The sequence below is a fragment of the Etheostoma spectabile genome, chromosome 5 (genome assembly GCF_008692095.1).
Source record: "Etheostoma spectabile isolate EspeVRDwgs_2016 chromosome 5, UIUC_Espe_1.0, whole genome shotgun sequence".
Lineage (NCBI taxonomy): Eukaryota > Metazoa > Chordata > Actinopteri > Perciformes > Percidae > Etheostoma > Etheostoma spectabile.
In genome coordinates this window covers 32684343-32709447 of record NC_045737.1, presented here as the reverse complement: position 1 = coordinate 32709447, position 25105 = coordinate 32684343, and the positions used below count along the sequence as shown (strand labels likewise).

Here is a 25105-nt window from a genome sequence, read left to right as displayed (position 1 = left end):
AAAAATTTGAAGACTCAATTTCAAAGAACTTTGGACAGACATTTGTCCCAAATATGTGGTTTAAGAAAGTAGATAATTGACTTTCCTTGTTGCACTGAGGAGATAACGAGGAGTGAAAAAATATCACAATTCTTTTCGACAACACCACAAACAATTACCTAAAAAATGACAATAAAGTTGAATCAGTGTAGATATGTACACACAAGGGCTGTACTCACCTTAAGTCTCAAGTTCTTATTCAGATACATGGAAGAATACATTTTTAAACGTGTCATTCATCATCTTCATGTAGAACAACTTGATCCAAATGTACTGGCTCATTTTGTAAGACATTTTCATTGGAAAGGTGTGGATACAGATTTTTGCAACTCATTTTCAATTTCAATTTTCTGTTCATGGGATAGTACTACAACTATCTCAGTCGTTGACTTGCCTTAACCCTCCTGCTGTCCTCAGGTCAAATTTGACCCCTTTACAAAATGTCTATATCTAAAATATGGGTTTCTTTTTAACCAAATTACCACAGAAAATGGATTGATTCCATACAACGATCACTTTCATTCCTGATTAAACTCAACTGCAGTTTCCTCTGATCTTAACTATTAATCAAAATAACTCATATTTTCTGCTTTTTTGACTCAAATATTAGGTATAATTCTATATAAACGAGGGCTATTGTACATGAATTCCAAAAAAATACTGTAAAACTAGTGGTAGCAAGGTAGTGTTACTGAAAAACTGAAAAGAAATCTGAAAAAAGGACAAAAATGTCAAATATTTGTCAGATTTTGACCACGGGAGGACAACACAAGGGTTGACTTATATTTCCCATAGTATAGGCTGCCTGTCACCATGCTTTCCAAACGTCCATGCAATCAGAATGGAGTCATCCAATCTGTATTTTCACATTCTCATCTTGTCAGAATTTTAAAATAACAGTTTGACTTATCTTGCTGACCTCGGGTTTTAAGATAAACCTGTCATCCATTCGTTATAGTAAAATGAATTGACAAACGCCTGGAACAATAAACATGCTGCCTCACGCCGAAAAAAGAAGCAAAGAAGTACATGCGTGTGAGTCATTCGGTTCGGGGGAGAGGGTCCAGAGGGTGAAGCGGAGTGCATACCACGGGCAGGAATTCAGGGGTCCGGACTCCGAAGTGTGTCCCTCTGGAACCCAAAGCAAACTTTGAGGGGTTCCCGGCCTGCGTGGCTCTAACTGACGTTTCACCCAGAGGCTCCAGCCAGACCCGGAGCAGCCCAGCAGTGAACCAGGAAACGGTTGTTTAAACATACATAACTCCACATGTGTGTGGGTTTGTGCATGTGTGTGGGCATAATGTGCTTTGGGGCCTGCATGAGAAGAGGTCACATGAGTGTGGGATTTTACACAAACACACACACACACATACAAACACACACACACACACACACAGTGTGTTTCTATGCTGTGTGTGTGCACAGTAAGCATGCTACAGTGAGGCAAGATGGGGGTTGGTTTAAAAGGGTTTTAGTGGTTTAACATTAGACATCAGTATTTCTGTGGTAGGAAAGCCAGTGCCTGTGAATGTGTGTGTGTATGAGTACAAGTGTGTGTGTGTGTGTGCGCGTGTGTGTGTGTGTGTGTGTGTGTGTGTGTGTGTGCTTTTTCCACTCTCACAGTTTGGTGCGTGTGGCTTGCTTTCCAAACAGAACATGGAAACTGTGCGTACAAATACTTTCAGGTGCAGCACGTTTTGAAAGAGATTTCCTTTGAAATATATTCCACCACACTGTAGTCCATACTTGCATATGAAAATAAATGTGCCATTCACATCATGCTATTATTTATCATAAACCAATTCAATGAAGTTATGTCTAAAGCTAAAGTTCCATCAAAAGCTTATAAAAACGTATTACTCCTTATAATTCTTAAAGTAATATTTTTCCCCAATAATGCGTGCAGTGGGATTGTCTTTTCTGCTGTAAAATTATTTTTAATCTCTTAACTTCTTATCAGGTCGTCCTCAAACTGATGTGACAATGTCTAAAAAAAAAAATGTATGGCTTTATGAAACACTGAGATCCCTGGCCTGAAACTGTCACACACATATACACATTAACATCTACTTAACCCTAATTAATCAATTTTTTTTTTAAATCAAAACCATAAAACTGTTTGTATTGTTGGATTTAAGTACTGTCACGTTACATATTTATGTTTGTGCCTTCATCTGCAAATGTCCAGGGAAGGCAGCAGTTACTGTAAAATCACAAGGCGCTGGCCCAGGTTCCCCCATCAGCTCCACCCTGGCTGCCTGCCTGGGCCAACATGTAGGTCAACCGGGGCTCTATGTGCAGGGTGCTGTGTGTGTGTGCCTGTGTGTGTGTGTGTGTGTGTGTGTGTGTGTGTGTCTAAGTCTTGTAAAAACATCAGCATATGGGTTTGGAACAAGGTCCCTGGCAATACTCGAAAAAACAAGAGAGAAGGGAAGAAAAAACACGGCAAAACTTGAGAGAGTGTGGTTTAATGCCCAAAGTAGAAACCCACACACTGATGTGTGTGTGCGTCTGTGTGTGTGTGTGTGTGCATATGTATGTCAAGCTTGCATGGGCACACATATGGATGTTAGGAGAAATGTTGTGTAAATCACGTGTGTTTTTACTGTACCGCTACTCTGTGATTATTACAGAGCCAAGAGACGGGTTGTCACGCAGTGGGGCAACAACTCGTCCATATATTTGCGTCTGTGTGTGTGTGGTTGCATGTGTGTGCATGTGCTTTCATTCTTGGAGTGGAGGTCTGATCACAACTGGGATACTGTACCAGCATGCTGTTATTTCAATGGCCAGTCCTTTTTGAAAATAAGCATAGAAAAACGCAAATGAGTCTCTTTCTCATGTCAGTTAACACCATGTGTTTTTCTTTTCAATCTTGAATTTGCAGGTGCTTTATCTCACTCTAACTGATTCTGTCCTGCTGAATCATTTAGAACAACATAAAAGACACTTAATGTCACTTTTCAAGCCAAACTGTGATGCACTAGTATCAGAACTTCTAAATCTAACCCTAACCCCAATGAAAAACCTCCAACCATAAATAGATTTGTGAGGAAAAAGGCAAAGCGTGTGATTGCGAATTTTCTTTTAGGTATAGTTGTTTTTTGACCTTGTGGTTTGGCCAGAATGAGATGGAGCCGGCTGGAGAGCTTGGGTATCAGTCACTGGAGCTTATCCCAGGCGCACTGAGACCAGGAGCTCCACAGCTGCTGACACATTTTTCAGTCCTGATCCAGACCAATCCTATTACCAGTTCTGGTTGCTGTGGCCCTATGTGACCTGATGCCTGATTCAATACTCAACAGTTAGATGTCCTGGACCTTTTTATTCTTGCATCCAATTGGGTGTTTTTGCTCTCTCTCTCTCTCTCATTCACACACACACACACACACACACACACACACACACACACACACACACACACACACACACACACACACACACACACACACACACTTTGTTTCTCTGTCTCAAAACTGTACATAAAACAGTAAAACGGAGCCACAGTATAGCCACCATCTGAAAGGGAGTGTGATTGGATTGATAGTTCCCTTTTGCAACAACAACAATGCAGCGGACACACTCCTATTTGTCTTAGCAATAAAGGCTGGGTTTGTCAAAATTAGGTACTTTGGAGTACTGCGATTTGAGATTTCTGTGTTTTAAAAATATCAGTGTGTAAGTATGTGTATATATTGTTTATACTGCATATGTATGTATGTATGTATGTATGTATGTATGTATGTATGTATGTATGTATGAATGCATTCATGTATGTGTATAAATGTATATACTGTTTATGTGTATATGTATGTATGCATGTATGAATGTATGTTTGCATGTATTTATGTATGTGTATATATGTATATATGTGCAGTATATATGTGCAGTATAGATACGTATATTTTTTTATTCATTTCCTATTCTTGTATCTATTTTCCATTCTTTGTACTGGTTGGTTGCATGTGAAACGTGAAGGTGTATAGACCAATGTTGTACTGAGCGTTGTTGTTATCTTATTGTTGTGTTTATACTAATATGCAAAAAAGTTCAATAAACCTTTTTTTTTTTAAATCAGTCATGGATAATTCCCAGACAAAGTACTCAATAATAATAACAAATTAAATAACTAATGGATTTTAAACATTTAAGTGCTGTAATGTACCTCTATATTTACCCATAAATGCTTTGCGCTGGTCAGGGTACTTGGCTCAGAGCAAGGGTTGTGTTATTGAAAAAGGCTTGCACTGAGCTCCTCAATCAAATTGGGAAGTCATCTGAATCTGTGTCCATAAGCCATTTTAAGGAAATTGTAATCGCAAAGATAAATTCAAATGTATCCATTTTGTATATCATCTGTCATCCCTTTACCAGTGTTGTTTCTCCCTTCAGTCTTTTCCTTTCTCATGAAAGTTGTTCTTCCCTACCCATCCACAAAAGTTATCAAACACTTCTCCATCCTGTAGAAGTAGCATCACCCTTTAAAACAATAGTGCATTCGTGTGTGTAAGTGTACGTGTCAATTCTGGTCTTTTTGATGGATGGAATAGCTGTACCTTGGTTGGAGGCAGTTGAAGTAAAGGTGGGGGTGGTGGTGGGGATGGGGGGGGGGGCTGGTAGTTGTCTTGGAGGAAGGAAACCTTCAAATTAAAATAGAGGAATGTGCCGTTAAAAATCTTCAGATCCGTTTGAGCTTAACTCTGAATGTCTGGCTGTTAAGAGAGAAAGAGGGAGAGAGAGAGAGAGAGAGAGAGAGAGAGAGAGAGAGGCACAGAGATGGAGAGGGCAGACAATTTTCAGAAGACTTTCAGAAGATAAAGTCAGAGGTCAGAGGTGCCATCTTGCCCTCTTAAATGGATTGTGCTTTTCTTTTGCTTCACTATGCTTTTGTGTACTTCTGTGTGCAGTAGAGCTCTTATTTACTTTCTATTATGTTTTCTTTTTCAAATGTCATCAATTTATTGGAATTCATTTTTAATCAGCAATTGGTAGAAAAGAAGGCATGTGATGTCATGTAGCTGGCTCATCCAAGTATTCTCTTGCACTATGTGCAACCTGTACAATTAGTTTATTTACATTTTAGCATATTATTTAAGCAGTTGCACATTTTTGTTTTCCCATCCTGTACATATTCAAATATTTGTTCTTGTATTTTATTCATATTATTATTTCATGTGTATTGTCTGTATGTATATTTTTCCTAGTATTTCATTTATATTTATATTCTGTGCTTTGTGACCGATTTTGCTGCTGTAACACCAGAATTTCCCATTTTTCTTGGGATCAATAAATATCTATCTATGTATCTATCTATCTATTCTCAGTCACAGTAAATTACATCACACCAGCCCCCTTTAAAAAGCAATAAAACCCCGTTTTCTATTGCTTAAGTTCTGATACATTAAGTCAAGTACATCTTAAGTACTAAATACATAACTATCTTAAAATACTTAATTCATCCCAAATGGATTTCTTCAGATTGCCCAATGAATTAAAATTAAGAAAGGTGTAAACTAATTCTGAAGCCAATATTAAGATGAATAATTTATAAAATACTCCCAGAATAATGCAATCCAAGATTTCCCATACCTCATATTTTAAATTGTTATGTAGTTGTCTTTTTTGTGGAGTGTTCTGACACATTTTAGTTGTCTCACTCTTGCTTTACTTGTATGTCACAACCTTTTTCCCTCGGGGTTATCACACCCATAACAAAATGACTCAAATAAACACGTTCAAGTAGAAAATAAAAATGCAACACAGAGGAGAAAATCAAGAGACCTGCCCATGCCACTGCAGCCTTTTATCATTTTAAAACATCTGATGTAAGCAGTCACAGAAGATGTGTGTGAAATCCTGCCTAGATGAACAGATTTTAACTCACATAACTCCTTTTTACATCTTTTCACAGTTAAGGGAATCACTCAAAGGTCTGGTATGGTAAAATACATTGGACCACATAACTAAACAATGATACAAAACTCGTATGTACTGCATCCTACTTTCTCTTTCATGCACAAACACGTGTAGTCACAAGGATACGCACACTTTATGGCAATTCCAGGCATTTTTAAAGCATGCTTCTTTATTGCTTTGAGAGGAAGCTGAGGATTGGCAGAGAGAGAGAGCAAGGTTCTGTGACCAATGTGAAACAGCACTGCATGCATGAGCCTGTTCACACCGGCACGCACACACACCACAGACACACCCCACACACACACACACACACACACACCACACACACACACACACACACCACACACACACACACCACACCACACCCCACACATGTTCACATGTCTTCTTATGTCTATTCTACATGTAAAATACATTTCAGATTTACGCTGTCCTTTCTAACTGCAAGTGTGCGTGCATGTGTGTGTGTGTGTGTGTGGTGTGTGTGTGTGTGTGTGTGTGTGTGTGTGTGTGTGTGTGTGTGTTGTAAATGGTTACATATAATAACAACAATAATATAATCCATGTGTAGTGTATACTGCATTTACAATCAGTCAGTAAGAAAATCATTGGCAATAAAATGACAGGTGTTACAGACAACCTCTAACTTTTCATGTCCTTTACACAAGCAAATTAAACTAACTTCTTGGTAATATTTGTGAAACAAAAAATCATCTTTTAAGCCTAAACGCAAAAACTCTTAAAGCACATGTCAACCCTCTTTGATTGGTTAACAATCAGTCTCAAGTATGACACCATCACAGGTGTCTGGAAAAATACACAAGTAATCACAGGCAAAATTGTACTGTACAAAATGGAACTTTTTACTTGCAGTGAACAAACTCATTGTTATCATTTTTATTATTATTAAAGACTTCAACTTTAATCAAGATAAGACCAAAAGCAGGGACTCGCTTTGTTGTGTTTCAAATGTGAGAATCACTTCCGGCTATATAGGGCCCCTGAGGAGTCTATTTGACCTGAAAATGGCGGTGAGTCGGCCCCCAACACAACTTTATTCCCGTCCTTCATTCATGGTCCAAGTTCAAGAACCCAGTACAAGAGCTGTGCATCCATTTTAACTGTGACATACACACACTCACATTTGGGTGCACACACACACACACACACACACACACACACACACACCTGCTTTCTATTAGTCCAGCAGATTGCAGGGAAATTGAGTGGGAGTGTTAAACACACACACATCCATCTATCTGCCCCTTTGTCCATGATAATTACACACTTCCTGCTCTAAAATCCTTCTCCAACAGCTTCCACTCCAATCATGTCTCTGTTAAGTCTGAGGTGTGTGTGTGTGTGTGTGTGTGTGTGTTGTGTGTGTGTGTGTGTGTGTGGTGTGTGTGTGTGTGTGTGTGTGTGTGTGGTGTGTAGGATCTAGTTTGGACACTACTCTGTCAAATAATCAGGAATAATTCATTTCAAGAGTTTTTCTTACTTTACTGTTTTAATTTTATTGTTTTCTTTAGTTCTCTGTTTCAAGAGCTCCCCATCACAGTGCCATAAATGGAATCTTGGGTAAAATACATCTAATTATGTTATTATTGCTGAATTTATGTAGCTCTTTTATCCAAAGAGCTTTGGAATTTGCATCAGTGACCCCCTCACGCAGACACTCACACACTGATGACAGCGAGCTACAGTGCAAGGTTTTGGGGTTCTTGTCAGTCAAATCAAACTGCTAACCCTTTGATGAGCTACAGGAGCGTTTTTTTCTTTTCTTTTCTGGTTATCTTGTGTACTGTCACTCAATCATTCCATTATACTCGTCAATTTGTTGTCTTTTTGTCTGAGTGAATTAAGCAATACTTAGTTTCCCATTAACCAAGTTGATATGGCAATGAAGTATTGAATCTTGAATCCTCATTAACTACAAAATGGAGCTCCAGTCAAACATTGGAGGTCAGTGTTCTTGAATATGGGTGACATTTATTTTACAGTAACATTCTCTCTGTGATTTTGAATACTATAAAAGCCTGTGCGTTAACAGCGGGCTTGAATGTGTGTTCTCATATCTGTGTATTTTTTCTGTGCATGTGTGCGTTAATCCAGATTGAGGCTCCCTCTGGGGTCCTCAGAGCTCTCCTCCAGCCCTGTTTCTCATTAGGCATCTGTCATGGTGCCAGAATCAATAAGCACAGATGGAAGGAAAACGATCTCTCCTCTTCTCTTCATGAATGGGCAAATCATTAGAAAATACCAAAGTGTTTACCATCATCACCAAGGAAGACCCTCCTCAACTTTTAGTAGTTTGTACCATTATTATTTCCTTTATGACCCACAGTCAAAAAAAACTACCTCTTTAGTACAAAGTCTTGAAGGCATGTGAAATGATGTGCTCCACACTCCCATACACAGATGAAAATATTTAGTTGCGGGTTAGTTTCTGTCTTTCTCTTTCCCTCTTCTGCCCCTCTGCATCTGTTTCCATACATTGTTGCATGTTTTCTGGCAAAGACGAACAGCAGAGTTTAAACAAAGAGGTGGGTGGTATGTGTTAATCTGGTGTGCGTGCGTGCATAACGTGCATGCCACCAGGACTACATTAAACAAAAATGGAGAATGGATGTCAGCATCCAACCTCAGTTTGTCATCTTCAGTGTAAACGGCCGTACATCATGCTAACGTCGTACATGTGCTGGGGCCCAATCACAGCAGTCACACACAGCCGTGTCAACAAAGCGGTAATGAAAACAAAGGAATGAAAAAAGAGAGAGCATGGAGGGAGACAGATTGGGACGCAGGCAGATGGAAAGTAAAGAAATAGAATGTCCGATGGAAGCAAAATATAAGTGAAGGCGGTTGGAAAAAGGGAAGCGGAGGGCAGGATAAATGCTTCCAGTATTAGCGGAAGAGGAGAGATTATGACATGGCTTGGCACCACTCCATAGCACTAGTTTGTAACACAAAGAAAGAGTGGGTGAGTTTTCCACCTCCACAGAATAAATGATGCGAGGGGAAATGGGAGTAAACAACATCAGTCATTATAATTACTCTCATACGGCTACTCCCATCCACCATCAACCATCCTAACTTCCCCCCTTTCACTCTCTTCCTCCCGCCATTTTCCATCTGTCTTTACTACCCCTTCTCTATGACTTATTTCACCTTTTACTTTATTGTCTCTCACTCACTTTCTCTCTCTATCTGCCCTTGGCAAAGTACATTTCCAGTTTTCTGTCTACATCAAAATGAACCCACTTGTTTTAGGTCTTAGACCTCAAGCTTAAGTAGGGTGGTCTGAATCTGAAACCACACAGAAGAAATATGAGGCTGTGAAAGTTGGAGAAAAACACTACAGATGACAGAACATCAGCATTTCGTTAAGAATGTTGTCTGACTGCAGCGACAACAGCCAACAGTAATAATAATCTTGGCAAATTTCTTGAGCCTTACTGCAGACTTTGAGAGCGATACAATCTTTGGCTCTTGCAGCATAAGCCTTTGAATGCTGCTGAATGCATAGTGAATCATGTCATCTGTTTCTAAGAATTGGATGTGGTTCCTTTTGCTTTCTTGGACCTCTACGTTTCACTCGCCCTTCTTCTCTCCCTTTTCTCTCGTAGGATTCCTGGAGAGCTGTAGCAGTGTGTAAGAAAATGTGTTTAACAAAAGGTTTTGTAGATATGTCATGTATGAATACAGGAAACCACATGTAGAAAATCAGTTTAATATGAGAACAAGAGTAAGTCTGAGTCTACAACCATGGAGGCTCTATGAGGCTGAGCCTAATGCTAAGGCAGCATGCTAACATGCGGACGCTGAACATAACGTTTACCATGATCATCATCTTGGTAGTATTAGCATACAACGCAAGTACAGCTGAGGCTGATGGTATTGTCATTAGTTCTGCAGGGAATTTGGCAGGGGTGTAGCACAAAATTCTGGGCCCTGTGGAAAGGCATTCTCTATGGGCCCCTCCCTGCATCCACAGATATTCATTCTAGCCCTATCCCCTCCAACCCAGCCTGATGCCCCTGGTATTTGGTCGTAAACCGAAGACAAGGACAATCTTTTGAACAACAAGGGACACAGGGAGCGGGACACATGAATAGACGCATGTGTGTGCAACATTTCACGGCAATCCATACAGTCAAAAGTTGTTGAGACATGTCACCCGACCACAACTGTAAGCCGCATGGTGGCATTGGAGTCAGAGGATCACCATGTCTGCACAAAATTTCATGGCAATTTCTCTAACACATGCTGAGATATTTCAGTCTGGACCAAAGTGACAGACCAAGAGACCAAGAGACTGATGTTGCCATCCATAGAGACTAAAAATGTTGCTAAAATGTGGAGGAGTCATTAAGTGTAACTGTTGTTTCGTCATATAAATAGTATACACTTACTATATGTCAAAAAACATTTCCAGTCACACATTTGATAACTTTCAATTAAACACCTCCTTCCCAATCACATTTTTTTTCACAATCCATCTATCAATTACTCTAATCTTCTCTGATCATTAGAAATTACTTTAGAAATTCCAACTTGAATCACTTGCATACAAACAAACTAAGAGAGACAAAGAGAAAGAGAGAAAAACTAAAGACAGATGCTAAATTCCCTCTTGCAACACTGAATTCCAGCACAGATACATGCCCAGAATTTGTATCCTGACAACCGTTCATCACGTCTCTTTAATGCTTCAAATGCCGAGCATATTTCTCACATGTCATTCTTATAAGGGCTATTTTCTTGGTATTCAACACGTCAGCCTGCAGAAGTGTGCTTTAACACTGAGTTTATGTAAGTCTGGCCACTGGGGACTTGGACATTCACACTCACATTCTTCTCTGGATCCGTCTTGTAGGAAAAACGCACTCCCTGTGAGGGAATAAAAGAAGACAGCCAAATCAAACTGGTCCCAGGGTGGGACTGCACGCCAGCACCAAAACCCGCCCAAAACCACCCACCTTGAGACTGCTGACAGAACAGATAGATAGATAGATAGATAGATAGATAGATAGATAGATAGATAGATAGATAGATAGATAGATAGATAGATAGATTGATTGACAGATAGGTAGATAGATAGATAGATAGGTAGATATCTAGATAGATAGATAGATAGACAGATAGATGTGCTTCAAAGGACATTTTCTATAAGGAATACTTTAACAGTTTGGGGAACAAACTCATTCACTGTGTTGTAGATGAATTTAAAAAAATTGCCATAAATAAATGTGAAGCTACAGCCAGCTTACAGCTAACAGATAACAACTAACAGCTAACAGCTAACAGCTAACAGCTAACAGCTAACGGCTAACAGGAAACAGCTAACTTGTTTTTTTACACAGTTAAAGAAAATCCACAAACTACCACATATTTTATTAATTACATGTTTAATGTTGTTTGTTTCAGAAACAAAAAATATAAAAACTGCAAGTTAGTAGTGTAATTTCCAACTGCTTCCAGACTTTATGCTAAGCTAAGCCACTGGTCTCCTGTCAATTGTTGCTAGGGGGCTTCCATTCTTTGTGCTAATGAACCATGAACCATTATTTTAAGCTGCAATGCATTGGTTAAGAAGGTTAAATGCCATTAAAATACAATAGCAGTACCACAGTTCAATGACGCAAATGCTGTTAATGTTAATGTGAAGTCATCATTGTTTTGGTCCGGCTAACATTTACAATCTGAGACACAGTTCTTATTCACTGTCACACACACACACACACACACACACACACACACACACACACACACACCACACACACACACACACACACACAGAAGCAAATGTAAGTCCAAAGTTGAATAGTTTTCAAGGTGTCTGTGAGGCCTCAAAGGTAACCCCCCCACCAAAAAAAAACACATTTGTCTGGATCTAGAGTTGTATCAACACACCATGTGATGCTTCCTGCAGATTTATTCTTAAACTAAATGTGTAAATCTGGCCCTGGATCTGGCAGGAGTGCATGGGTGTGTTTGCATGTGTCCTGTGCAGTCATGTCAACAGTCCAATCATTCATGTGGAGTAGAGTATACACTCAGAGGGTTTAGCTCTGCCGGCAGGTGATGAGGGAGAAGGCTTTCAAGGAAGGAGGGATGGAAATCGACAGAGGGAGGGACAGACGGACGGAAAAGAAGGACTGGAACAGCCGAATCAATAGTTCTCTTTTGTAAATTTCCCTTTACACATGAAAAAAGCTTAGTAGTACAGTATGTATCCGCTCTATTGTCACCCAGTCTGGGCAGGGAGCCAACGCAGAACACTCCATTAGTCCGGGAGAGAAGGAACTTCTTAATTACCTCCTCTCTCTTCCTCTTTTGTCCTCCTTCCATCGTTCTCCCCCTCGAACCCCCTTTTCTGTTGGCTGAGAGAACAGGTACAGGAAACAGTCATTCATTAACAACCTGTAGTTTGCACTCCACCTCTGAGGGCAACTCTGAGTGTTTGTAAGAAGGGTGAAAAGGTAAGGGGGGGTAAAGGCTAAGGAAGGGCTTGAGTTGAGGATGGGGGGGAGGGGGGGGGGGGGGGGGGCTTGGAGAAGGGGCTATATCAACATTAGAACTCAATTAACCACCTCGCCTTCAACAACCATTGGATGGTCACAGATATTTCATCTTTCAGCAATTTTTCACATCCATTAATGCATTAGATGATTGTCTTGACATCAATCCACAGAGGTTGCATTTTCACTTTTGTCAAGATAGTGTTTGAAACACTAAAATCAGCATAAAAAAAGTGTTTATGCACCCAGAGATTGTGATGAAATCCCAAAACCTGAGTTTGACTGCCACATTACGATACCACATTACATGGGCAACACCTGCACGAGTCCCTTTGCTCTGCATGCTAATTGCGCAAAAAGACTAAAAATATCAAGCCCAGTTAGAAAAGTTCAAAACATGACCGGAAACATCCTGCCACCCAGCTTTCCAAACACAGCCTGTCATTTGTTAAGATGTCAGCCTGTTTCTTTACACTGGTTGGACAGCACTCAGCAGAATAGTGAGCCTTTATTGGCTTTAAAAGATAATGACATGCTTACCGCTGAACCGGGGTCAGTGAGTTCCTCGGCCTTCTTGAGGTTCCGGTTGAAAACTCGGGAAAACTAGTCCTCTTTTTGTAGTCAGGGACAACAGAAAGAAAACTGCTCAATATTTGTATTTTGATCATAGTGATTTAGTTGCATGTTTCTTGCAGAGTGGAAAGTCAAAAACCTTCTCTTACAACCCTTGACTATGAGAAGAACTAGTTGCCACCCATGCAGTTGACAAGACGCTTCTCTCTCTCTCTCTCTCTCTCTCTCTCTCTCTCTCTCTCCTCTCTCTCTGTCTCTCTCTCACCATCAGTGCAGCAAGCTCAAGGCCACATGCCCTTTTTCATTACTCCAAACAGGCCAGCTGTATTATAACTACAACCAATTTCCTTGCAGTCTATAAAGCTGTCAATCAAAATCATACAGAACAGGGAGTGGAGGTGGGGGGTGCAGGGGCGGAGCTGGGTGGGCTGTTGGGGAGGGCTGCAGGGCTCCAGACCAGATGTCAGTTTTATACTGCAGAACATGATGAAGGGAGGGAAGGTCATGTTTACCTGTAGCTAATAGGAAATACCACAAATATTTCTACTTGTGTGAAGGTGATGGTTCAAGTGCCTGGCACTTTGAATCATAAATTAAACAAATGGCTTCATATTTTTGGGGAATTACATGTATTCCCATTTTTTTTTGCAATTAGATGAGAAGATAGTATGGTAAAAATGAATACAACTCGACCCAAAATGGTGAAGTATAAGCAACAATCAAACAATCAACTCACAGTCAGTCGTTTTAAGTTTCCATTTATTAAAGTTATGAACAAAGAGACAAATAAGTTATAATATTTTTATTTGTTAGAATTCTATCAGTGTTTGAACATTAATATTTAGAGAGCTAGTACAGTTTTTCTACTTTCATGGCTAGCCTTTGACAAACCCATAGAAACAGCTGTCTCTCTCCAAGGATCGGAACATAATACTGAAGGGGAGGTGTCAATGTTGTCTCACAAGACAGTTAGCAGTGAAAGTGTGCACCTTAAGGTCTTTTTTTTCTGTTATGGTATGATATTACATATAAACTCTTTAAAAATATACTTCTGTCAAATACCTTGACAACTACTATGTACACTACAAAAATAAATTTTCATATAAATAAATTATATGGCATACATTTATCTTTGTAACTGAAAACAGCATACATCCACGCCAACCGAGACCAAAAAGGGCAGTCTGGAAGAACCACTGATTTTTTTTTTTTCCTTTTAAAATCCTCTAAGAGCCATGATGAGACCTGTAGTGTAAAATGTTATATAATCTTTTTTTTCCTATTTAACATTAGTAAGCACTTTATACAGATCAAACTCCATCATTGTAAAAACATTAAACTGTAATAGTGTTTTTTTTTTCAATAGACATAAAAATCCCTGCATTTGTTATCCACTGGCATCATGACAATAATGAAAGAAAACAATTTTGTATTACAAAAATATAAATATCGCAATTGAACGTTAAAAAAAACAAAAAAAACATAAAAAATGAATAAAATAGTTGCCAACTAGGATTCTCTCCGCTACTGCCAATGTGACATTTGGGAGAAAACTAAACGAAAAAAAACACACACAGAACAACCTATTTCATGCAAGCAGCTGACATGGTGGACAGAAGGAGGAAAACCGCAAAGACTTCTGGGAAGCGCTACAGGTGTGAAAGTGGAGGCAAACTGAGGTGTGGGTGGGGTAAGTGACGGTGTCAAAGGGGGCCTGGGTCTGGAACTGAGCGGGGTGGGGGTGGGGAGGTTACAAGTACGCATGCATCGACACACATGCAGATATAAACTGGCCATTGCTGGTGGAGAGAGGGGCTGGCAGTGTACACTCTGACCCCTGGGGGTCTGGGCTGTGCCATTTGGCAGTTGGGGGGGGGGGGGACGTCCAATTAGTGTCATGGCGTCATGTTGTGGATTTTTATTAGCTTAGGTCAGTGGGGACGTCTGAGGCCAAATTGGGGCCAGTTGTCTTTTTACCGTCACAAGGAGAGCAGAGACAGAATAAGAACATAGACCAACACACACATAAATGTTTATACATACATACATATACACTGAGACACGCATAGAGCACATTGTCAGGCCATATAAGGGTTATCCCTTAGCAGGATGTGTGGGCTAGCTTATTGGTTGGACAGAAATAAAGAGCTACTTGAGGCAAGATATTCCTGTGAATGAAGGTTAAATGTAGTCAAGTGCCATGTTGAATCGGGTCGTACAGTATACAGTCTGAGTTTTAGCTTATCCACTAGACACTAGTGCCCCGTGTTTGACCCTGTTCCAGAATCAGTAATGTGAATGTCCCTGTAATGGCAGAGTGAGTTTCTGAGGTGGGTTTACTGCTTGTATATCAGTATACAAGACAGAACCTGTTTTGAGCCTGCTGGGGTTAAACAATGCATAACCTCTTACAGTAAAATACAACCGGAGCACAGCCTAACGGACAGTGACACTAAGCTGAGAGCAGAAACAGGTTCCAATGCAGAGGCGAAAACTAAAAGAGCACAACAAAACAAAATAACAGCTTTTAAAATTTCTTCATATCTGCTCGTCTTAAATAGCACGCATAGCGTGTCAAGTTAAACAGTACTTGTTTCATAACTACCACAGGTTTGTGATAAAAAATTAATAGTTTAACATGAGTACCTTTATACAATAATAAACACACACACAGTAACACGCACACGCACACATACCATAGCCTTGTTTGATAATTCTAACAATTCCATCATGTTTTGATGTTCTGAATATGTATCTGATGAATAAGCCATGGGGTTGTTTACACGCGGGTAGCATACGCACACACATGCAAGCACACACATACGCGCACACACATAGACAGATCACTTCTTTTGTTTAAAGAGACATTTGCATAGAGTTATAAATGTATATTATTTAAAAAAAAAAAAATATTTTTGAGCAGCCACAGTGAATGCTGACAGGTATTTTTTGTCTAGATGAAGCTTCGTAATGGCACAGATCCACAGATGAGTGAACAGTAATCAGAGATCTATCTCTCATACGCACACACACACACACACACACACACACACACACACACACACACACACACACACACACACACACACACACACACACACATAAACCATATAAAATGGCAGCCTCAGTCTGTTGACATGAGGAGTTCTACAGCTCCTAAAATTATAGCTACTTTTTGTTCATATTTACATATGTATACATCTTTTAAATATAGATAGAAATATCTAAGACAATAGTCCACTGGGTTACAGTAAGAATGAGCACCATAACGGCAACACTGACGAGTTTCTCGCTGCTTGGGGCCGTGGGCGAGTCGGGCTGAGCCATGCTGGGCTGGGCTGTGCCAGGCCAGGTCAGCTGGTTGGTAACACAGAGGAGTCCATCTTTGGCTGTTGTACGTCCGTTCTCCACAACTGGAAACAAAAAGGAGATTATACTGTCAGTACTTCATGGTCAAACAGACTTCACTGTAAGGACAGTTGTACTACATATGGATGTACTGAAGTAGTTCATTTCATCCAGTGCAATATTTAATATTTAACCATTTCATTACTGTGCAATATTTATTTATTTATTTATTATTTAGTACTTAACCCTTTAATCTCATTACTGTGCAGTATTTAATACTCAGGACTTTTGATACACCAAACTGAATTTATGCACAATGTGTATACAAAACTATTTTATATACTGTATGTATATAGAGGCTCTCAGGACTGTGCACCAGCCCCCCCTCTCTTTTTTTCTGCACTACCTATACCTTTATATTTTATATTTTCATATTTTGTGTTGACACTGTAAAAGGGTTGCTTCAATCTCGTTGCGCAGGTACTGCACTTGTGTATAATGACAATAAAGACGTTCTATTCTATTCTATTATATTCTACTAAAAGCTCACCTCAGCTTGCCCGTCTGCCACTGTTACTCTCAGCTGCCTCAAACTCCAAATCTTGAAGCTCCATAGCCTCCACGTTGACTCCTCTGGCCCCTGCGTCGGTGTCCAGTGGCACATGTGGGTCCTGAAAGGCAGGCTCTGGCCCCTCCGCCCCTGATTGGCAGTAACTGTCTGTTGCAGTGTATCCTGGGTAAGAGGAAGCAGGGGGGCCCTGGTTGGACAAGGGGGCCGGGTGCACGGCGACAGTGACGGAGGCTGATGCTGTTACCGTGGTGATGGGCTGGCAATACGGGGTGGGGTTGGGGTGATGGCGTGGGACGTGGTGATTGGGTTGTGGGTTGTGGGAAGGGCGGGCTCTGTGGCCTGCTGAGTGTTCTCTATGGCCGTGTGAGCCATAATGACCCCCAGCCTCAGTAGCAGTTTCAAAAGCGTCCATGCGCGGGCGGGCTGGGGGCAGGGCCTGCCAGTGCAGCTGGCTCTTGGGGTCCCTGCTGCTGTTACGCTGAGTGGCCCTGGGCTGGGGCCCAGAATCACAACCCTGAGAGGACTGTAGAGCAGGACAATGAGATATTTATTTCTAGAATGTGACAAATAAGAAAATCTGCTACATGCAAAACAATGGGGGATATTCCCTTACCAAAGACACAGAATAGGCCGGAAGGTCAGTTGGCCTGGCTGATCGCCTATGCCCTGATCCTGCTCTCCTTTCCTCATCTGTCCTGGCTGTTCTGCCCCTGTTGGTCTGGAGGTGGTACTGCTGCTCCTCTGCTCGCGTTTGTCCTCTTTGTGAGGGCAGGTTGTAGTTGTGCAGCTCCTGGCTAATGCCGGACACCGTGGTGTTAGAGCTGTACTCCGTGTCGGACGAGTCAGAAGCTGCACCAGAGGTGGTGGTGGCCATGGTGGTGTGGTGAGGACGAACTGAGAAGTGGACCACGTGAGGGGCTTCTGGGGACGGGGTGGGTAACCTGCTACGACCGTCGACTGGAGACACCTGAGAGGTGAGAGGAGAGAATGTAAAGAAGCAGCAGTGAGTTTTCCACACAAAATGATACTTTATCTAGATTCTAGTTAACTAAGATTATTTTTTTTTGGGGATCTTACCTCTGGATAGGGCCCAATGTATGACAGTAATACTGGAAGAAGGACGAGTCCATTCAGTACTCCAAGAACTGTTAGGATGGCCAACACGGCAAAGAAATACCTGCAACACACAAAAGTAGTTGAGCATAGGGCGTAGGAATAATTAAACTAAACGCAGCATGTAAGGATGAAACACCAAGCCCATAACCACTTAAAAACCTCGTTACTGGAACAAAAAACAAGACAAACAAACGAACAGAAAGCGGAGAAATAAAAGAAAATACCTGTGCAAACCACAGAGTTTTAGACGTTGGGAGACACATGAAAAATCAACCTTTCCACAAGCCCAAAATAATACTTTCACAAAGACACACACACACACACACACACACACACACACACACACACACACACACACACCACACACATATATAAATCCCTCACAGACGGCCAGGCATGCACTGTGGTTTTGAGGAGCAAAACAGAAATGTACCTTGTGTGTTTCTAAGTCCTGCCAAACAGGGTTAGTCTTAAAGAAGCCGCAGAGAGAAAAGAAAGGGGAAGCATAATTAGCCGGAGCTGGTTAATTCAAAGGCATGGGAGAAGAAAAAAAAAAGGGGGGGGGGTGTCATTGGGGGCTAGGGTACTCTTTCTTGGTGTGTGGTGCATAAGCAAACATGGAGAAAACAAAGCAGTGAGGAATGTGAAGGGAGGCGGGAACAGGTAAGGGGGGGCTTAGGGTGGGGGGCACTCTCCTCTTCGGCTCTAAAAAAAAAGTGAGGGAAGAAGCAAACAAATGAAGGGTATAGAATTTGAACAATTTAGTCTCGGAAGAAGAGAAGGGGACCCTCAGAGCGCCACCCCTCCCTGGACCCGCTCCCTCTCTTTTATTTCTTTCTCTCTCTTTTCTGCCTTGCGTCTCGCTCCCTTCTTTCCAGCTAAGCCCCTGTGAAATTCCCGGCCACTCCACAATCCCCTCCGTCTAATTAAATCTCCAATGTATCAGGTAAGACCCCCAGAACTCCACTTTAACCCCCCCCCCCCCTCCCCTCCTCTCGCTCTCTCTTGCCAAAACCAGCTCCCTCCCTTCATTAGGGACGACTTTCCTCCCCCCTTGATTCTCCAGTGAAAGCTCTCAGGTTATCAGGGACACACTTATGAACCATCAACCCTTTCGCCTGACCCTTGACTATGCATGTGTGTGTGTGTGTGTGTGTGTGTGTGTGTGTGTGTGTGTGTGTGTGTGTGTGTGTGCAAGGTTTAAGTGGGCTAATTGAGGTGTAGATGCGCTGGTATGCTATTCATAACTAATCTGTGTGTGTGTGTGTGTGTGTGGTGTGTGTGTGTGTGTGTGTGTGTGTGTGTGTGTGTGTGTGTGTGTGTGTGTGTGTGTGTGTGTGTGTGTGTGTGGTGTGTGTGTGTGTGTGTGTGTGGCATGTGCAGGAAGGCAGACATGTACAGAGGAGCCCAAGTGAGAAGAGCTGGTTCTTGTCTACCCAGCATGGGTGGCCTCATCTTCTGTGAAACAGAAGTGACTGTGAAACAGGATGGAAGCTTACTAAATATGCAAAATGACTTCATGATAATTTGGGAGTGCTTATATGGACACACACTTCTGCCGCTCCACACTTAACCCTTGTGTTGTCTTCCCGTCAAAATTGAAAACAGACACTTCTGTTGATGCTTTTTATCAATGTTTTTGACTTTTTCTTACATTTTAGTCCCTTTTTTCAACACTTTTGATGCTTTTTTGAATGTTTGTCACTTTTTTTAATATTAGTTTTACAGTTACTTTTGGAATTTCTGATCAATAAACCTCATTTGTAGGAAATTATACCTAATGCTTGAGTTAGAAAAGCAGAAATGAGGAATTATTGAGACTAAAATTAAAGAAATGTGTGTTGATGGATAATCACAGACTGGAATATGTCAACTTTTACTCAATACTATTTCAAAACCACTTCAATTTTTTTTCAAATGCTATAAACTTGAATAAGACGCCCCAAAATTAATTAAATTAGAGATTTGTACATGCCAAAGAGCGTTGTGTGGAATCAATCATGTTATTTTGGATAATTACAATTGGGTAGTTTTAAAGAACATTGATATATGAAAACGGGTCAATTTGACCCAAAGACAACATGAGGGTTAACTATGCCATGTGAGTTATATTCCAAAACACAATACATTCAGTTTATAGAAATAATTTATCCTAAATGCATCATTATATAAATATTGATAATATCTAGCCTGTTTTATATGAGCCTTGATGTGTATGTTGCCTCCCATTCCCACATGCAGTTTCATACCACAGGCATCTGAATTCCCTCTCGCAGTACTTTCTCACTTGGGTTTACTCTCAGAGGGTAACAGAGAAGCTGAGAGAGAGAGTCAAAAAAATCAGAGCAGTGCCAGATCTATCCTGCATACAGACAGATGAAGTACTGTAACTTGGTAAAACTCTTCCCATGAAGAGCAATAAGACCAGCTAGAGTCATTTTTATTTATTATTCAATGAGAATTGAGATTATTGACCTGAGAAGCGGGCTGCATGCTGTGAGCAGCACTGTGTTCCGTGAATGCACAATAATCAACCATGTGTTGTTGTTTTCTTCTAAAATGAATCCATATAGGTTATGTACATTGTAGCAATGCATATAATAAATATAATCATGGTAAACTCAAGTGCAACCTTTTTTTTTTTTTTCCCAAAACATACAGGTACACGGGGAAGGACAATGGATTTGATTTATTACAGCTGCACTAAAGTGATGAAAGCACCTGATCTGTAGGTGTACTTAGCACCTTTCAGGTTGGTGTTGGTGGGGGGGGGGGGGGGGGGGGGGGGGTATTGATAATCAATAGAAACCTTTAGCTATCAGTTTGACCTTAATCAAGGCTATTAGATAAAATACTGCAAACAATAAAAGACAGTTAGCACATGAGCCAATGCTGATGGGAGTCCTCTTAACATTGAAAAATGATTACATGAAGTACTTTTTTCCCAATGCAAGCTATTGCTTCTTAAACATATGATAGGTGGATAGGAGAAGTTTATTTTTTATTTTTTATGAAAGTTTTACCACTGGGGTTTAGTTCCTGGATCATCTAATTCGAACTCCACCTCCTGGGATTGACAGAAAGTCCTTCAATGTTTGCAGTGAACTTGTGCCCAACATTCATGTTTGAGATAAAACATTTGAGAACATGCCAAATTCAATTTCAAATTTGGAGTCCTTTGTAGTAAAGTGGCACTGAAAGCAAGTTCCTATGATTTGACCTTTGACTTCTCAAAGTCTCTGGTAAAGCTCTACCCATAAACATCATATACATACTGTATATATATAATTTTTCTTCACTATATACTGTATTTTTTCCACTATATATATATACATATATATTTTTTTCACTATATACTGTATTTTTCCATTTATATATAATATTTTTTTTTACTATATATATATTTATTTCACATATATTTTTTTTTTCTTCACTATATACTGAATATATAATTTTTCATTATATACATTTTTTTCACTATGTAATTTTTTCACTATGTATAATATATTTTCACTATATATATATATTTTTTCACTATACATATATATTTTTTCACTATATGTATTTTTCACTATTATATAATTTTTTTTTTTCTCACTATATATATGTATTTTTTTTACTTCAATTATTATTTATTTTTTCCACAACTATATATATATATATATATTATATATATATATATATATATATTATATATATATATATATATATATATATATATATATATTGTTTAAAGCCCACCCACCCAACCTTCATCTACTTATTAGATTATCAGAACTGTTTCTGTAAGTGAAACTGAAATAACTATGTCATCACTACAGTTAGCATATCCATAGGCACCATGAGGGGTAAACGCCACGTCACCTTCGGATACACACATTTGCACACACATGTACACATGCACGTGTGCAGCCCACATACCAGGCTGAGTGCCCTGCCGGGGTGTTTAGAGTGAAAACATTCACAGGGCTGACGGGGAAAGCCAGGGAAACATTTCTTTCAGCACGAGCAAAAAAATACGAGCGGGGCCTGTTGTTATTGCACCGTCTTGGGGCGCTACTTTGTTTGCTCAGACAACAGCAGAAACTTTAAATGGAGGCCCGGGACGGGGCCAGAAACCAGAGCACACCACTGGAGGTGAGGAGAGACGGTCTATAGGCCTCCCTGTGTTTGTGTGGGTCTCTCTGAGTGTGTATCTGTGTGTGCTCTCACTGGCAGGCACGCCATCATTGACCCCCATGATTACAAGGTCAGGGAGCAGGTTGGTGTGTGTGTGTGTGTGTGTGTGTGTGTGTGTGTGTGTGTGTGTGTGTGTGTGTGTGTGTGTGTGTGTATGAGGGGGACCATGTGGGATTGTGTGGGTGTGCAAGCATGAGTGCAGGCCTGTGCACATGACAGAGTTTGCGTGCTTAGAGATCACATGGACTTCTGCGCTCCCTTTCCTTAAAGGAGCAGGTCAACCAAATCATACAGCTACCTCGGCTACTTTAAAAAGATTCAGTGAGCTCACTGGAAACTTCTCATAATACTCCAGGCTCAAGACTGTACAGAATCATTAATTTTCCTCTCTCGTATGGCGGCTGGTCAATACCTTGCTGTCTGATGCTTACAAGAGCGCTCACGCACAAAGAGCCACCGAAGCAGAGCCCCCACAGTGTGTCGGTTTTAATTTCCACTTCTCCTGTCTTTCCACAAATGCCCTCTAGCCCCTCACCCCGTAACTCCTTCCCATGCTTATAAATGTCTAGCGAGGGCAGTTAAACTTGCTGAAGGAGATTACAAAAGCCAGAGGACTTTCCTGCCTCGCTCCCCCTCACTCTCTTTTACTTTGTTTCCCTCTGCTTCTCCGTCTACTCCCTTCAAGCCCCTGTCCTCCTCCTCCTGCTGACCTTCAACTCTCCATCCTTCCCCTAGTTTCCCCTAAAATGTCAGGCATGAGAGACACTAACGGGGAGAAGAAAAGGATGAAAGAAAAGACGCCGGGGAGAGGAGGGTGAAGGAAGATAAAGGCCTTGTTTATGAAGTTTCTTGGAGAGCAAGCTCCCAGAAATTGACCAAAAAAAACCCAGGTATGTCACTGGTAGCTGGAAAAGGGATGAGGTTTACGGCAAGGGAATATGAAAGGGAGATGTGGGTGGAAGACGAGAAACAGGATGAGGGAGGGAACAGAGGAAGAAAGCGAAGAGCCTTCATGCATGATTGGTGGCTCAGGTAGATTACTGTGGGACATACAGGTTGAGGCATGGTCTCAACGGTCTACTGACGCCACTGAGACACCATACGATAACCTTTGTATGTGCGCGTGTATACGTCTTAATAAATGTAGCATTTTCTCTCGTACGGTTTGATTTGTTGTACTCACCTGACGATAAAGTCAAACTCAGAGCCAGCGAGCATTAGGACGCCTAATAAGGTGGAAAAGGCTCCATCGAGTACTGGAGCAAACACGTGCTCCAACGCCAGCACTGCCCGCTTGTGACGATCCCCTATGGCTGTCAGGAACGCCTACACACACACACACACACACAATAACATAATTTATGTTTTGTTCTCTCACTGATTCCAAACCCATTAAACCAAAATAATTCAATTGAGTTATTATTGACATAGTGACGACTGTTTGTTGCATTATGCGTGTGCCTACCAGGGCTACATGGACGGTGAACTCCACTCCGATGCCTACAGAGGCGATGAGGATGACCACAGGGACAGCACTCAGCTTGATTTCCATCAGCCCCATGAAGCCGAATAGCTCCACAGTCATTAGAGAAAGCACCAACACCTGAAGGGGAGACGAGGAACTTCTGGTAAAAAAGGTGCTCGATAAATATGTATGAAAAGTGACTTATGACCATCTATATGTTTAATCAAACACAGAACAGGATAGACATTGGTTAGATTCAGGCTGAAAGGCGCCACATGCAGAATATCAAAAAAGAAAGAAAGAAAAGAAACACACACACACACACACACACACACACACACACATACATATATACATATATAAACATATATAATGTACACATATACTGTATATATTTGCAATAGTGTGAGTCTAAAAGATATCTTCTAATCAAAATGGTAAAAGAATTCTTAGACTTAGACTTAAAAGAATTCTAATCAATATATTATTATAATGCACATTTCCCAAGTGACAGAGCTGAAAAATAAATCCAGGCTTAGCGGATCAAATGATCAAAAAAACAAAACAATTTTCTACTTTATTGTTCTATAATAAACTAGCATTCACGGCATGCAATGTGTGACTTTACAGGCGACCTGTACATTAAATGTAGACAGGGGGCAATAATACACAAGGATGACATGTGTGAGCATCTATCTTATAGGTGTTAAGTAGTAAGCATACATGTGGGCGGAATATGTGTGTGTTGGTGTGTATGGAGGCTTCAGGGCAAAGCGGGACAGGAGTTGGGAATAAATGCTATTATAAGCTGACAGGTGTCAGGTTACGTGGGGCCCGAATCCTTTGAAGAGGGCTGAGGAGGGAAGAGGAGGGAGCTATGTGTATGTGCACATGCAGTATGTTCAGTATGTGAATGTGTGTCCAGGAGGGGGTATTTGTGTGTGGTGTACGTATGTGTCTGACTCGGTTTTCAATTTCGATTGATGATAAGTGGAAAGATATATTGAGAAAATATTGGTCATGATCACATTATAAGACTTTTAAGAATTTTAACTTGCAACTACTCTACTACTGTTTTAGTCTTTTAACCCTCCTGTTGTCCTCGGTTCAAATTTGACCCCCCCTAAAAATGTCTATATCTGTAAATATCTGAAATATGGGTTTCTTTTTAACCAAATTACAAAAAAAAAATGGATTGGATTCCATACAACGATCTTTGCAAATACAATTGATCCCTTTCATTCCTGACTAAACTCATCTGTAGGTTCCTCTGATCTTAACTATTAGTCAAAATAATTCATAATATCTGCTTTTTTAACTCAATTATTAAATATAATTCCACATAAATGAGGGTTATGGACCATGAATTCCAAA

At 40.6% G+C, this 25105-nt stretch overlaps 1 protein-coding gene across 4 annotated transcripts in view; it reads right to left on the bottom strand.

Moving 5' to 3' along the window:
* Window positions 1-13797: 13797 nt before the first annotated feature.
* The window catches only part of ptch1 (patched 1), a 55604-nt gene continuing 44296 nt past the window's right edge, over window positions 13798-25105 (bottom strand). For 3 of the 4 annotated variants that reach the window (XM_032515051.1, XM_032515050.1, XM_032515052.1), the window contains 6 exons: window positions 23732-23869; window positions 23450-23592; window positions 18049-18148; window positions 17585-17938; window positions 16951-17494; window positions 13798-16465 (listed from right to left, as the gene is read on the bottom strand). In XM_032515051.1, the coding sequence (XP_032370942.1) occupies window positions 16952-17494; window positions 17585-17938; window positions 18049-18148; window positions 23450-23592; window positions 23732-23869 (1278 nt within the window). In that variant the 3' untranslated portion in view covers window positions 13798-16465; window position 16951. Of the gene's footprint in view, window positions 16466-16950; window positions 17495-17584; window positions 17939-18048; window positions 18149-18520; window positions 18557-23449; window positions 23593-23731; window positions 23870-25105 lie in introns of those variants that run through there. The other variant, XM_032515053.1, reaches the window with a different exon arrangement.